Consider the following 15,675-nt stretch of genomic DNA (forward strand, 5'->3'; position numbering starts at 1 on the left):
AAACTGTGCGCGCATAAGATTAATTTGAATACATTAAATATTACGTATAACGCGTGAAAGCTTCTCATTCCAGCAGGTGTCTCACTAGTCATTTGATGGTCTTCGCGTTATATTGCGGGCAAGTTATACTCAATTTCTCCATGGCCATTGCTTCAGACATCATCGCATTTCTCGGTGATTTTTTAATGAATCAAAAGACGATTCATGCCATTCCATTCAGTGTATAGAAGAGATAATCAATGCTCCGTATTATATCGCGAGAGAGTAAAGATATAGAAAATGTGTATAGTTCATAACGGGGATGGTAATTTCTTCCCATTTTTTGGTTCAATTACCCGTATTCTGTAATGGAATGTATTGACTGGTTATTCGCATTGGGATTAGTACAAAAAATAAAATGATTAATACCGTTTTGATCGGCTTTTCATTTTCAAATTAATCTTCCCAACAGGGATTACTCGTGGTAGAGCACGACTGTTGACGTGCACGTACGCAGTTCAATCCCGAAAAAAAATGAAATTGCCGCGGCAGATGAACTTGAACATTCCATTTGACGCGGACATCTCTACGGAAATTTAAGCTATGTCAATATGTGAATAAGGTATGCTATAGATATAGCACCAGTACCAATATTGAACCATTTGATATAAATACAGTCAACCCCCGATATACTGCCAAAACCGCCACCCCGCATGATGCCAGGGCGGGCGCACGAATGAGCGATTAGCAATTAGCTAATACCGCTTTCGTGCTCCCGCCCCTAGTTTTTCCTCCTGACCTGAGAACGGCATGTCATTTTGTGTTGGAACTACTAGTCTTAATCGAACCCCGATATTTAAGCCACCGTACTCTCTATAACCACCAAAATCCCAGATCATCGATGTGCCGGTATATCGTGGTTGACTGTAATTCGCGATGTGCTGCATGAAATTAAAGCAAAAATAAGATTTTAGAAATCTTCATTTTTTTCATAAACTCACCTATTCAAGTCTTATCATTTTAGCTGACTATGAAGAGTTGATCGCAGTCTAATTAGTCTAAGTGACCCCTACAAATTTGCCGCATGGCAATGTCGTTGATATCTATCAAGTGACCTTGTAATCAAAAGAAATACACACTTTATGAATTTATTATTCCATTATTCGAAATATATTTTCCACCAAAGTGAATAAAATCTTATAAATTTGGTTCATTTGAATATATTATTTGCCAAAGATTATTTTCTTTTCTTCATACACCACCCATGATATACATGGTAACAGGTAAAATTCCCCCCGGTAAATATCCCCCCAGTAAAAATCCCCCTGGTAAAAATGTCCCCATATTCACTTTTCTATCAAACTAGAGTATAATAACTTGATAAAACGTTCTATCACAATATTTAGGAATACATGTACATAGATATTTCATCTTTCATCGTTACTTTTAACCTATATTTCTTTATAAAAAGTGACTACTATGAGTTGTCACTTTCTCTAAAGACCAGGGGGGATTTTCACCTTGTGGGATTTTTCCGGGGAGGGGGTTACCTATAGCAACTTAGAATACAAGGATTTCTTGATTCTTCTCACTGGTAAAGACGGTAGAATGCAACGAGTTATCAAACGCGAAAAACAGACAAATACCCCAGCACCACAGAGACCATCTTCTGCTGTCTTCGCTCGAAAGTCTGCTACATCGGGAAAGGTAAATACCAGCATTAGATACATTCGATATACATGTATACGGTGAATGCATTAGGAAGTTTCTAAATAATCACACATACGCCACGCGTTATATACTTTGCATTTTCACCCATAACTTTCCTTGTTTTCTTCGAAACAGTACCGTCACCTTTTACCCCCGAATTACCCGTTGAACGCACCGTATACATCGACTGAATTAGAAATTAAATAAAAACCACTATCGATATCAGATTGAAGACCATTGAAAAACGTGCAAACAATACGACTCTATACAGAGACGGGCAATTATGTATTTGTTCGAATTAAAAAGGGACAGATCTAAATCATTCTCTCAATTATGGCTCGTATTTGTCCCGTAAATCAGCGAAGATATTTTCGTAATCCCACTTCGAAACTCAACCGGATCGAGCGGATTAGAGTGGTGGCGAACACCTCTCGTGGAAGACAAGTTTACCGATATCTTTTAGCGCATTAAATTAACAGGAACGTCGGTTAGGACAAGACATCTTTTGGCACATTGAGCATATTTTGAGAAAATCTTTGAGAATATCTATAATTTTCGGTTGTCTCAGTGTATGGCCCAACAGTGAATCGGCTGAAAGGATAGAACGAGATATTCGTCGATTTAAACAACATGCCTAAAGTTTTACTCAATATCTTTCTGTCGAATCAGGTAAGGCATTGTTTTAATTCAATACTATAAAAGCGGTCGAGGCGGAAGAGTTTCTAATGAGAAATCTAAGAGAAGAAACTTTAAGATTGGCTATAGAACTAAGTTGGTCTTAGACTCGTCTTAAATGCAAGTCGTGACCGTGCAACTGGCCTCTAGTCAATTAGGCACATGCAATTTATTGCTATATTGATAGTGAGCTGTTAAGATTAGTTCTGAAATTTTTATTTTAAGACCGTTCTATTGGTAGATTATTGAATTTTGCATTATCAAACACAGTTGGAAGGAATTGAGTATTTCATTTGCGCCACAAAAAAACAAATAGCCCTTAAGCGTTTATCCGTGGGCTGGGATCTATATTCGATTCACATAATTATGTCTTCAGTTATCTTTTCATCAAACGCTTGAATATAAAAAATTTTCCAACTATTATCGTCGAATAAAAGAATCCATATTCGTTGCAAACAGTTTTCTTTTCAACAAGTCAGAATTTAGAAAAAAAAAACGTCTCCGATTTGCAATAAATAACTAACCGCATTCAGGAAGTACTGCCGGGCTTTTGTCCGATCTCAGTTCGGGCGGCGTATGAATAAAAAACGAAATTCTTTTCTATTAGGCGCGCTTTTAAAAGGCGAAGCTAGTTGTCGAGATCGATCAAAGAAGTAAATAGGTATTGATATTCGGTTTATCTAGGTTTCAATATATCATGTCGTCGGTGTGCATTGAGCGACATGTATCACTAGTGCTTGCCTGGCTACCGCGCGCTCTGTCTCTGTCAGTTACCTGTCAGAAAAGGCATTTTTCACGTGAATATAGTTCACGGATTTGACACGAACGCGCGGCTTCGATCAAAATCTAATAACTGGCAGAATGTATTTTTCGTGTTTGCAAGGCTACTTTTGGATTTGCGATTGACATCCTTGCGGCAAGAGGTTACGGCAACGATTTATTGTTTCAAATTAACATTATTCTTATTATGATACCGGTATTCCGCACGAAGAAAGGCAATTAACGTTATATATATATATTATACATCTGTTTTTGGATTACTGGTCCGATTACATCGGTCTCTCGCAAAATGACAAGAAATATGTTCAGGAGTCAGTTGAATCGTTATACCCCCTTGAGTGTTATAGGCGAAGCAGCCTCGCCGCAGACGTCAGTGGTAAGAAATAGGTGTATTTTTCATCATTATTAACAAAACCATATGTGGTTTCCATCATACATATTTTGAATTTTCATTCCGTGGATGTTTTCATTCATCTGGTTTACCGCACTTTCTCCCGATAAGGTTAATACCGGAGACATTGTAGGTTTTGAATTTCTCAGGTAAAAGATATTTGAGAATTTTTCAACCAAAATAGTTCAGAGATTAAGCATCCGTCAGGCACTGAATGCATTGAATCGTTCTAATTTTCTTTTCATATAAAATGTTGGTTATAGAATAGCGCCACTCAGACGTGGAGAAGGGTTTATAATTAAGACCTTATGCGTATGTACGAAGGACACAACGTTTCGAACTCTCGTAAGAGAGAGCCTGACGATGATAGAAGAAGATGACGTTCTTAATTTTCAACTTTTATTTTTCTAAATTTGTACATACGTATAGTGGGTTTTAATATCATATATAACAATGTTTGTTTGTTTTTTCAAAGACGAATCCAATGAATACGTGTAAGACAATTTTCTGAATAACTAAAGGTAACTTCTGAAACGGGAGCTTCGTTCAATGAGGCGGATTACATCCATAATCATAAAGACATTATTTATACCGCAGCCCTCTTAGCAACATTTACATCACTCGTGGTCAGGTCTATTTTACTCTATTGGAAGGTTGCATTACACTATAGCGATTCCGAATCGATATCAGATCCGAAATTCATTTAATACATTATTAATCATATTTCACTCGTCGTTTTAATTCAGTTTATTATATAGTCTAACTAGCTAGATATAACTCATTAAAACTTCGTGAATTAACACCGGAGGTTTTCAAATTCGATTAAGAATGTCCCCATTTCTGAATTGTCGGGTTACCAAATTGTACATAGATCATTGTATACTGCTTAAACGAATTGGATTTCCAGATTGGTCAATCACCATACAAAAATAATAACCCGTTACAATTTGCTGTTGTAAGAGATTATTATAAGACAATTTTGAGACAGTATTGTTTATTGTGTGCGGGTGGCCACATGTGGAACTGTAGTTGTCTATACTTCTTACTGAAAGGGACCGGTTCGCGTTAAAACTTCAAGCATTATCGCGGGCGATTTTTAGAATAATATAGCAGACGACCCTGAGACAAAAGAAAAACCCCTATAATGCGTAGTTGTCTGGATAGCTTGCTGCAAAATTAGCCGTTACCTCATAACAGATACAGAAGGATACTACCGCGTTATAATTGAAGTTATAAATGAAGAATGATAAAATGCAATCGCCTTACAAGTTGGACCTTGAAACGGTATGTACTGTCATAACGACATGGTTGGTAGTAGTTATCGATAAGTAAAAAGTCAATTACAAAAATGCGTCTTGCTTTGCGAGACAAATCTGTGCGTAAAAACATTCGATTGTGCAAACACAACGTAATCGATCGTCTTATTTTGCTGGTTTTTATATGATAGAAATACAATGAATTAAGCCGATTAGATTCGTGGAAATAAAGTACTCACTTCCGGTCCAGTTCCCATCGCCATAATCGGTATTCTGCCGAGATCTCGGCGTATAGAGAAAAGGATGATAGATCTTTTTATTTCTCATCAAATATGAAGGAAATATATGATTGACATGCGGAAATGTCATGACTAAATCAAACAACGGAAAAGATCTCAGATTAAAAAAAAGACCACGATAGCTAACGGATTGGCTTCGTTTCAAAAACATGTTGATCAGTGTATTATTTTCTCAAATACTAGAGCCTCAAATATTCTATAAACTCAGATGTAATGGTTCTAGTTGTTTACTAGCGAATTCAAGTTTACGTTTATATAGGACATAACAGTCAACTTTCAACCGGGCAGATTGGCTCGGCATATCGTGGATATCGAAAAACACCCGCAATGTGAACTATATTCCATATTAGCTGTTGTAATAAGATTTGAAATTCTGCATAAACGTACAGACTATACGGTTGGATAAAGACTAGATTGGTAACGGGAACTTTTCATTTCCGTAATTCCGCCTGCACGTCGCATAAAGCATCAACTGAAAAGAGGCGCCATTTTCGTATGGTTCATGAACCACGCAATATTTATACAATCAAAAGTAATAAAATTGCGAACGCGTTTATCGAATTGATTTAATTAATACTTTCCCACGAGAAATGTTCTTAAAAGGCAGAGAGAACTTCTTTGGTCGAGTTGAAACAGAACCAATCATAAACTTTCGGCAAATGTTGACCGTTATATGAATTTATCTTTGACTGAAAGTTTGCAAAGGCTAAGTGTAGGCTGTATATTTATCGGTCGTAAATTGGCACTAATTAGGAACTTTCCTTTTGTGTGCTATACTAATACAGACGAGTTATTACATTAGTATAAAAGGTAGTTGTCCATGTTGGGACATCAGAAATATATACGGCAGCACACTGTAAAAATTCTATTTCTATTTCTATACGTAACCCCGCTATAGTGTTACTTCGTCGTGAGATTTTTAGCAGACGTTATTTTACGGTTCTGGAAACGTTCCAGCGGTGTATTATAAACGTGTAAACTCGTTCTAGAAAATAAAAGGAACCCACAGGGTGCAAATAAACTGATATTTAATAAAACAAAATTGTTCGGATTGCATCGAATTACATATGTAAGCCTACAACCCTTCGATCATCAACGAAACATGTATTTCTTATTCTTCCTTTCACAAAATAATTTTCTAAATTATGTAGGCTTCCAGAAAGGAATGACAATTTCTATGATCTCCATTTTTTCTAGAATGCTCCTCCAGTTGGCTTTATGGACAGTGGACCTAAAACTGCCACCGGATATGGTAAGTAGTTCAGAACGGCAGTACTATGTTAAGCTTTAAATGCCTTTCTCGCGTTTAAAGTAATAAATCAATAAAACTCCACAAAACAATCATTCTAATTGAGGGATAATTCACATTTGAGAGAATGAAGTGTATTTTTCTGAGTTTTCTAAGAGAATACTTTCATAAGCGTATTTCAAATTCTGGAAGAAAAATATGTCTTTCGGCAAAAGCGCATCGTCCACATTCGCCATCTCTTGATCGCTTTGATCACTAAAACAACGAAGAAAATACGGCTTCGAAGATGAGATCCCGTGCCCAGAATTGATTAACCTTTCGGCAGAGTTTGCGTGTCCTTTATAGAATATGATCGCCTCGCCCTTCGCGAGGTACATTGTCAACTCATAAAGACTCACGCTGGAAACTGTCTGAGCGCTGTTGCTAGGTAACAGGAACAGCCGGATCTCAGCAGTTCAACTCAGCAAATGCGAATATTCTCGCATAAATTTAGCTAAATCGATCATCATCAGCATTCTCTAAACAACTAGACATCGGTCGTGAAAATGGCGGCGTTCTGTATGTCGTAATGCTAGGTAAGTGATCTACGCTATTCATTTCGAATATATCGTTCTTCGTTCACAGATATGGAGCAAGAATACGATTATATCATGCAAAAGGCCATGAATTCTTATCTAACGCATCGTCGGAGTGAAGAGAACACGGCGGCCGAGGAGGAACCGGCTGCAGAAAAACCACCTCCACCGTCGCGGCCTTACAGTAGTCTGTCGTCTGTATCTTCGCTTTACACGCATAAACTGCCGAACAGGTCGGCGGTCACACCCAGACTCAGGTCGGCACGATCAGCTCGTGCGGTACGGCCGACTCGTACGATGTCCGTTCCATCGACTATATCGCTCGATTTGGAAAAATTGAACCCCCTAAAAGTGGATAACGCTCGCATAAATGCGCTCAGGTAGGTTTTTGTAACATAACGAAATATCGGAAATCCGGATATATTTATACTTGCTGTCAGGGTTGGAAATGCTCGGTCTGGTCGGTGTAACAATATAATTTTCCAAAAAGATACTTGGATTCAAAATGTATTAATCTATACAGTTATTAGGTACTACGTTCAACGTTTATGATGCACGATAGAATATAGAGTGAATGATTTAATTCCCGTGGCGGTGAAAATGCATTGATGCGACTTTACAGTCGAGTGAAGTTTAACATCATCAATCGACTGGTGTTCAGGAACTCATTAATCGATTTGTTGTTAGGAGTATCGTGAGATTGTGACTGGAACTGCAGCATCAGTTTCAGCGGCTCCTGATTCATCGCCGAAGAACTGAATCGACGACGGTGTGACATATACTCGTCGCAGACGAACGTTCTCGAAAATGATATACGATTTCAAATTCTCATCCCAGTTCTGATGATTTATTCCGTCATTTACCAAGATTCCGTAATATTATCTGGAACGGTGATGTATTCTGTACTCACTTAATGTCTGAATACCAGTCGTTGTTACGGGTTCGCGGAAACAACGGCTAGAATAGTGTTCACAGGGATCAGTTCAAGAAACGCAGTCCCAATACTTTTTTTTAGATTGACCGATATAAAATAAACCCGGTTTTATCTTACGTCCATATCGCTAAAGCTGGTCGCAGGTATAAACCTAGATGGGGCAAACGAAAATGATTGATGATCATAAAAACAATCATTTTCAATATAGATGACCCGCATCTTATAACTCAGGGACCAGTTTTAAAGAGTGGAATTACCTTTAGGCCGAGGGCTAACTCAATTGAAAATGAGTTGAGTTAGCCCTCGGGTTATAGGTAATACCAGTCTATAAAACCGGGCCCAGAAAATGATATTCATCTTATCGAAATTTTACACAAAGTTTAATTACAGAAATCCTAGAGACTGTTCCACGTTGTAACATCTCAAAAGTATGTATTAAGCTAATCGAAGTATTTAGGATGGGAGACCTAGCCGAGATTTTTGAAATTCCAGTGAAACAGGTTGCGGTATTATATACTCCTCTCGTATATTAGCTGAAGGAGAAGGAGGTTTTGCTATTAGCTGTCGATGTTTTCTCGTTTGGCAGTTTAACGTCATCCATCAGTGCCTGAACTCAGTGTTATATCTCCGCGCCGGCGAACAACAGACAGTATCCCTTTTCCCGTTCTGATAACAAGAAAAAAACGATTTGATTCTTCTGATGCTGTATCGAGTGATATTGCTGTCGCGGTAAATAAGGTTAGGAGGAATCCGCGACGCACGGGGTTGTAGGAATTTTTGAGGATCGTCGTTAAGGAGGAAATAATTACTATCGAAAATACATAAAGAGGATTTTGTTACTATTGATATGAAAGCACGCAAAAAAGATTTTACTCTTCAAAACCAAACATTTTTAACAGAATGAATACAGCACAGGATTCAGTACAAAAAGCTAAATTGGTTCAATCAATCAAATAAAAAAGTCATTTATAGAGCACCATATTGCATTTGGTTTCAATGTCCAGAGGTGCAGGTGGACTCTTTTGATTAGAAAGGTCATTAAGTATTTCCTGAAAGTTGGAACGTCCGGTGCAGCTCTCATGTTAGAAGGTAATGAATTCCACAGACGAGGTGCTAAAATGGTAAATGCCCGTCCTTCAAAAGCTTTCAGTCTGTATTTCCTTTGGGTGTGAAGGGCCTGGTGACTTGGTAGTTTCTATATATTCTTACTGGAGGTGAAAAAAGCTTGAGCCCGGTTATATAGACTGGTATTACCTTTAACCTGGGGGCTAACTTAACTCATTTTCAATTGAGTTTGCCCTCGGGTTAAAGGTAATATCAGTCTATAAAACTGGCCCTAGGATTTTAGAAATAGAAGAAAATGTTGAACCTAATGAACTGTCTGCGTCATTTCATTCAGATATTATTTTGTTCAAGTAAATTCCAACTGCTGGGAAATAATAAACAAGCCAAAAATGTAGTCAAGTTGCGTAATGTGAATGTAATGTATTTTGTATGAGCGTCGTAAATCATGATATTGGAATGTAGTTTAAAACGTGACTTGACTTGGATTGATCGACAGGACTTTATTGCGGCTTCCGTTCTGAATTATTTATAAGTGCCTAGTTCATTGAATGCTATATTATAGGTGCTGAATGGGCTGTGTGTAGTGGAATGAGACGATTTATAGCAATATCATCAATATTTTCTAATTCAGAAAAAATGGATTTGCCATGTAAACCCACTCACTATAGAGATTGGGGGAAAACTATATACGCTAGGGGAAAACTACCCAATAAAGATTATTCTTACCCGAAAACTTGTATAGTTTTATGCTTTAAGGCTGTTGAGTGCGCCAGCGAAAGGGGAAAATAACAGGGGCGGTTCTAGAAAATTTTGAAGGCCGATGTGCAAAAGAAAGAAAAATACATTTAAGTAGCCATCTCAAATGCCAGTGGCGGGGTCCCATCCTCCGTGTTAAGATATTCTTGAAGAAATATATCCTTGAAGATGGGAATCCCGAGAGAATGAGCGTCAAATTTCCTGGTTTAAACTAGTTCTGTCCTGACGAAAAGGGCAACCTCAATGGGAAGGCAGGAGTCCGGACACCGGACAGCATCCCGTAAATCCCCCCAAAAATAGCGTTCATATCTTATCTTCACGCTTAGGGCGATGTCAAAGAAGAACCGTTGACAAATATAATACATGTATTAGTCAGTTAGTTCGGTTGTTTTGAAGATGGTGCGATATGGAGGATTTCTCGAGGGATGTACGGATTTGAAAATCTAATTTCTGAAAAAAATATTTTTTTTCCATTTCAGACCGAAAAAACGCCCATTAACAGCGCATTACATCCATTACCCGATAACTGGTAAAATGAGCAAATTCCCGACGGTGAAGTCTTACAGTGAGCACACGACACCGACTAAAATGAGCAAAGACGGCAAACAGTACCACTACGAGGGAGGTCTATTCAAACCGCACGGCAAAGCGAAACGAGACTTTATCATCAACCCGGAATGGGTGTCCGAAAACCTTACCATCGAAAAACTGAAAATCAACGAAAGAACGCGGAATTACCCGATCATAGACATGCGATACGCGACGTATCCGATCAGACGATGCCGCAGCGCCCCTCCGCCTAGGCATCGTAATCCGATCACGTGGGAATGACAACGCGCGTCCGTCGTCCCACCAAAAAGTATAGATTTGAAATAAATCTGTGGTGCTGTGCTCTATGCCCCCTATGGTGATTTATGGCGTATGATGAATGACTACCATCTTACCAATCTCTAAAGATCTCCTTTTTGTGTTCACGCTTATCGTTATTATTCCTCCATGAATAATGATGTTATGTACATGTATTTTCAATATATCATACGGCTTGAAGAATCGGTGATGGCTATATGTTCTAGAATACCTCGCTGGTGAACAGAATCGGCGACGCGATGCCATATCGCAAATTCAAAAATGGAAAATATTCCGCAAAAATAAACTGTGGCTCTTGCCGACTGAGTTCTCAGTGGTACATTGGAGTTCAGACTTTAAATGATTTTCACTGTTATCGCTATGGATTTATTTGCAGCTTCTCACGAAAGTTTAGCCTATACGTATTTTTGCTGGGGCCGTCGATGCATACATAGAGCTGATACTCGAATACTGCTTTTAAAATTTACTGATTTTTTAACGAAACACTGGACGGAATCTTGTCTCTCAGGATTTAACAATGGTTATACGGAGAAAACGTGTTGTGATGCAATTATCAATGTGTATATAAAAATATCATATGATATAATTATAAATATATGTATGTGTGCTATAGCTTTGGAGATCAGAGGACCGAAACACCAGCTGTAGATTGTAGTACATCGGAATCATTAGTAGATTTCTCGAGAGAGTTATGTTTGGCTATTGATGAATGAAAAGTTCGCTAAGTTTGAATGTGAACTAACGCTATGAAAAGATAAAATGAAATTCCAATTCGACGCTAAAAGAATATCTAGGAAATGGAAAGTTGAAATGTTTGAATGATATATGAAAGCTGCGGAAATGTTGCGGCGGGGGACACCTATCACACAGACCACTTCGGGACGACGAACATTATATATTATATATTATGAATAAATTCATTCGAACTCGATATTGATAAAGTATCGTTCTAAATCATGGGAGGCTGAAATTATAGCCGCGACCACACGAGCGCTTTTGGCCCGGCCAAAAAACGTCGTACCAGGCCCGAGCCAAATTTAAGCACGGGTCAAATTATTCCGGTTCCGGAAGTGACTCACTTCGCTATGTTTAAGTATTGTTTAATATCGAGTGAGTGGTTTACGTGTGAATGCGCGCTCTAATTAGGCAAGGGCTTAATTTGACTCGGGTCTGATCCGCGCCAATTTGGCTCGGGCCAAATCGTCTCCGTGTGATCGCGGCTGACATTTCTAGTCTCTAGGCCCGGTTTTATAAACTAGTGTTAATTTCTACCCGTTTTAATTCACTTTCAATTGCGTTAACCCCCGGGTTAAAGATAATACCAGTCTATAAACCAGGCCCGGGTAATATAATCTAAAATGTGCGCTTATTGTCTTCCTGGGTCGTCGACGCTGCAAGTACTGTCTACGAAAAAGGCGTGACGTGATGAGAAAATAGTGTCGGCGATAGCCCTGCAGTTTGGCTTAATTCATTTATATCTATATGCGCAATTCAAATGTACATTCTATCTTGGCACTGTTCCGAGTTTTGTTCAGGATGAAGATGTTGAACTTATGGAAGGGTTGGTTCGCGCCAGGTTCCCGCCATTATTCGCGCACAAAATATTATAGCAGAACCTACCTTTTTGGTAACGTTGTGTTAAATAAAGCATAGGTTCGGATTTTATAGCATGCATAGCCTTTTGTCGTGTATCACAAAAATAGTAATTCGTTGATTGTCTACCTGGGACCACACCTCTGAGCAAAACTCCGAAAAACAGCTAGGAGTCTAGTTTTTTATACAATGGAAAATATAGAGGGACTGCATTTTATATCGTGGTGGAATTATTGGTGTATTTACCCGATAATACGTATGCACGATGGTTTCCATCCAATAATACGGCGGAGAAAAATATCAATTAAAGAATCCTTTATATTATATTTAGGAACGATGTAAATGATTTGCTCAAGTAGAGACGGGTTTCCATGCAAATTACGCCGTAAATATAGTCGCCAGTACGATGCCTAGTGTAGCAGATGAGAGAGAGAGGGGGGGAGATCTCTACGGTCATTCAAGGCTGGGTGGAAAAGAATGGAATTCGTGTTTGATCCTCAACCATGGTTTTTTAGCACCATCAGGTTGTATAATCGCGCTTTGCGGATGTTATTCCTCTCACCCGGTCTGGTGTGGCAGGGCTTCGTGCCGTGGCCGAATCTAGCGATGCCATCTGGTTCGAATCCCTACCGAGGGAGGATGCGTTTGGGTGTACGGTCGCCTTTATAACCCATTCGTAATCCCCATACTGTGTGTTATATTGTTAAGACTCTAGGCTCATTGTATAGAATCGCCCAAAAACGTATAATCATTTTGACAAAAACGGTGTTAATTTCAATTATGTTGTTTATTCATGTATACAGAGATGAGTTAATTTACAGTGGCCAGTAATGTTGCTCAAAAGTTGGTTAAAGATAACCAACCGGCCGATAAAAACCATACCGGTAGTTACAATGAACTTTTAATTGTCACTATGTCAAATATCCACTGGTTAACTCTAACCATGGACGTATAAACTAGATACTAGTTTGTATGTCCATGCTCTAACCAACTTTTGAGCAACTGGCCCCAAGAGGCTTAGATATATATGCGTAGATTGAAATAAAAATAACAATTTTACATAAATACAATGCAGATATTTTGTAACATCTTATTCATAAATAGAAAGGTGCGATCGAAACACACAAATAGATTAATTTAGTCTTCCATACCAGATATTCGGACTAAATTTTCTATTACAAAATGTAGGATATACTAGATATTTAATCGTTATGTTCGGTAATATTGTGTCTGTGTATATGTGAATGTTTCAATGTTTAATTTTTTGCTTGTCAATAAAAACCAAAAAAACGATGATTCAAACTAGATATCTTTCTTAGTTGTATCACAACCCTATCTATTCTCACTCGAGCCTCTTTTCCTAATCTCGAGAGATGGAAAACTAATTCTTCAAAAAATATGTTTCTTCAAACAGGAAATAATAATGACTAGAACTGAATTGTCTCTCAAAATATGATGACATGGACTCCATCCTGATCCGACAGCGTGTACCCGCCCATCAAACTAAGGCGTAGATCCAGTGGGTCTTATGGGTCTCCTGGAAGACCCTCAAAATTTCGAATATATGCCCTCAAAAAGTCTGAGTAGAAACTATATCAGATACAAATGTCGTTTGCATAAAAAATTAATCTAACTTGTGTGAGACTGTGAAAAGCCAAAATAACAGTTTAGTTGCTGATGCCTGTCCCATTGCCACTTCAGTAATTCAAATTATTAAGACCAATTTGCAATGCTAGTGAAAAGAAACCATATTGAAATGAATACCGTGAAATCTTCCCCATAGTTCATGTAATTCTTTTCTATTCACCAGGAACCTGTGACGAAACGTAAAGTTCAAGTATTTCCTAAGCACACCTATTTTGCAGCCATAGTCCAATGAGTATACGACTGAGTCCAAAACGTAAGGTTATCCAGTGAGGTATTTTTTTCCTATCGTTTGAGCTTTCTTTTCGAATGCTGCTGAATGAACCGGAGTGTTTATCTCATAGAACGGATTCATAGTCAACTGAAAAATAAAAGCGGTTAAGAAAATCATCATAACTCAACTTCATTGTATGACTGAACTGGTAAAAATGGCTATGTATCCATGCTATCAACAAGAAACGTGTCTTATGAATATAAATTCCCATGTAAAATGATCTAGGCCTACATGTACAGTAATCTTGGACGAACTGGGATTAGTCCAGCAAAATTGGTCCGAGGTAAGGGAAGTCCGAGTTATAGTTAGGGAGCCAGTTCCACAGTTGTGAGTTAGAGTTAACTCTGAGAGTCAAAGTTAGTTCATCGTCAATGAGTTAAATCTTAATTCGGAACTGTGGAACTGGACCAGGAAAGATAAATCAGGAAATCACAAAAACGATTTTGTTTAGTCGAAAGTTGTAGTTGGGCATGTCCGAGTTAGGTGAGGTTTACTGTAGTAGGGCTTTTGACTAAGGCTTACAAAATACCTCTACTGGTAACAAATCCTTAAAAGTCTGTTCCAACAATTAGTCAATTTCACTTACTTTTATATAAGATTCATACATTTCCGCGAAGAAATTCTTGATTCCGTCCTCATTTTTCACGTCATGCAACATCATAAACCTCATACGTGGATTGAAGTTAAGAAAAAAAGAAATCGATGCCACAAAATTGATATGCCAAATATATCTAGGCAAATCAAGTAAAAGCCAGTCTATAAATCCAACTCTGGATCTGCTCCAGCAATCGTGATATTTGATCGATTTCTAAAAGGATATGTCCAGCAGTAACAAACGAGGAGACAAACCATTCGTTGAATTTATCTACAATTTTCAGGTACATATTACTTGTGGTCCACATCATTTCATCAACAAGATCCAATGCTGCGTGCGCTATGAACTGATTCAAATGTCTATGGTCATCTTTCTATAAAATAAAAAAATTACAATCATTCAACAAAATAAATCGTTGGCCTGTCGAGGAGAATTTTTCCGTAATTTAGGGCCTATGTCAGTTTGCATACCTTAGGATCGCTAGTACGGTTAGCTGGTGCGTATTCCATTTCAAACACTGGGTTGTCATAGTGACCAACAATCACAAAATAATACGTGCCCGACATTGTGGATGGAATAATGATGATAGCAACCCAGTCACACACAACAGCCAAGTAAGACGGCAGACGCTTACTAAAAACAGAATGAAGAAGCCAAAGCCCACCGTATGATTATCAAAATCACGGGAATTCCAAAATAATTAATGGACAAAAATCAAGATATCAATTAGTTCCTACCTAATGATAAAAATTATACCCGAAACAATAAGTTTACTTCGCATAAATAGAGAATTTTGGAGAATTTTCACTTCCTGGTTTTTTCAATGGGAGCTGCCATATTGGAATCATACTAATTACCGAGATGAACGGATAATGAAATAGATATTCAATCGCAAAATCCTCGATAGTTGTGGCTGCTGAAGCAAAGCAACTCATCAAATATCCATTTTCTATGAATATAAACAGTTTCTTAAAAGTTTTAAAGCGGAGAATATAGAGTAAAGTACTAAATTAGTTAATCGTGTATGTGATGA

General features: G+C 38.1%; 2 protein-coding genes across 3 annotated transcripts; one reads left to right on the forward strand and one right to left on the reverse strand.

Moving 5' to 3' along the window:
• The first annotated feature begins 2,144 nt into the window (after positions 1-2,144).
• LOC141906100 (uncharacterized) lies at positions 2,145-12,931 on the forward strand. 2 transcript variants are annotated; one of them, XM_074795297.1, is made up of 4 exons: positions 2,145-2,358; positions 6,288-6,342; positions 6,964-7,294; positions 10,149-12,931. In XM_074795297.1, the coding sequence occupies exons 1-4, from the start codon at positions 2,320-2,322 to the stop codon at positions 10,498-10,500; spliced, it is 777 nt and encodes a 258-aa protein (XP_074651398.1). In that variant the 5' UTR covers positions 2,145-2,319; the 3' UTR covers positions 10,501-12,931. The 2 variants fall into 2 exon arrangements, with proteins under 2 accessions (XP_074651398.1, XP_074651397.1); XM_074795296.1 differs by lacking the exon at positions 2,145-2,358 and adding an exon at positions 4,719-4,819.
• On the reverse strand, positions 12,920-15,505 carry LOC141906101 (trafficking protein particle complex subunit 2-like). The gene is made up of 5 exons (XM_074795298.1): positions 15,380-15,505; positions 15,113-15,275; positions 14,868-15,015; positions 14,634-14,719; positions 12,920-14,134 (listed from the first exon to the last, which is right to left on the reverse strand). The coding sequence occupies exons 1-5, from the start codon at positions 15,421-15,423 to the stop codon at positions 14,036-14,038; spliced, it is 540 nt and encodes a 179-aa protein (XP_074651399.1). The 5' UTR covers positions 15,424-15,505; the 3' UTR covers positions 12,920-14,035.
• Between the last annotated feature and the right edge of the window lie 170 nt (positions 15,506-15,675).

This window comes from Tubulanus polymorphus, chromosome 5, assembly GCF_964204645.1.
Source record: "Tubulanus polymorphus chromosome 5, tnTubPoly1.2, whole genome shotgun sequence".
In the NCBI taxonomy this organism is placed as follows: Eukaryota; Metazoa; Nemertea; class Palaeonemertea; order Tubulaniformes; family Tubulanidae; genus Tubulanus; species Tubulanus polymorphus.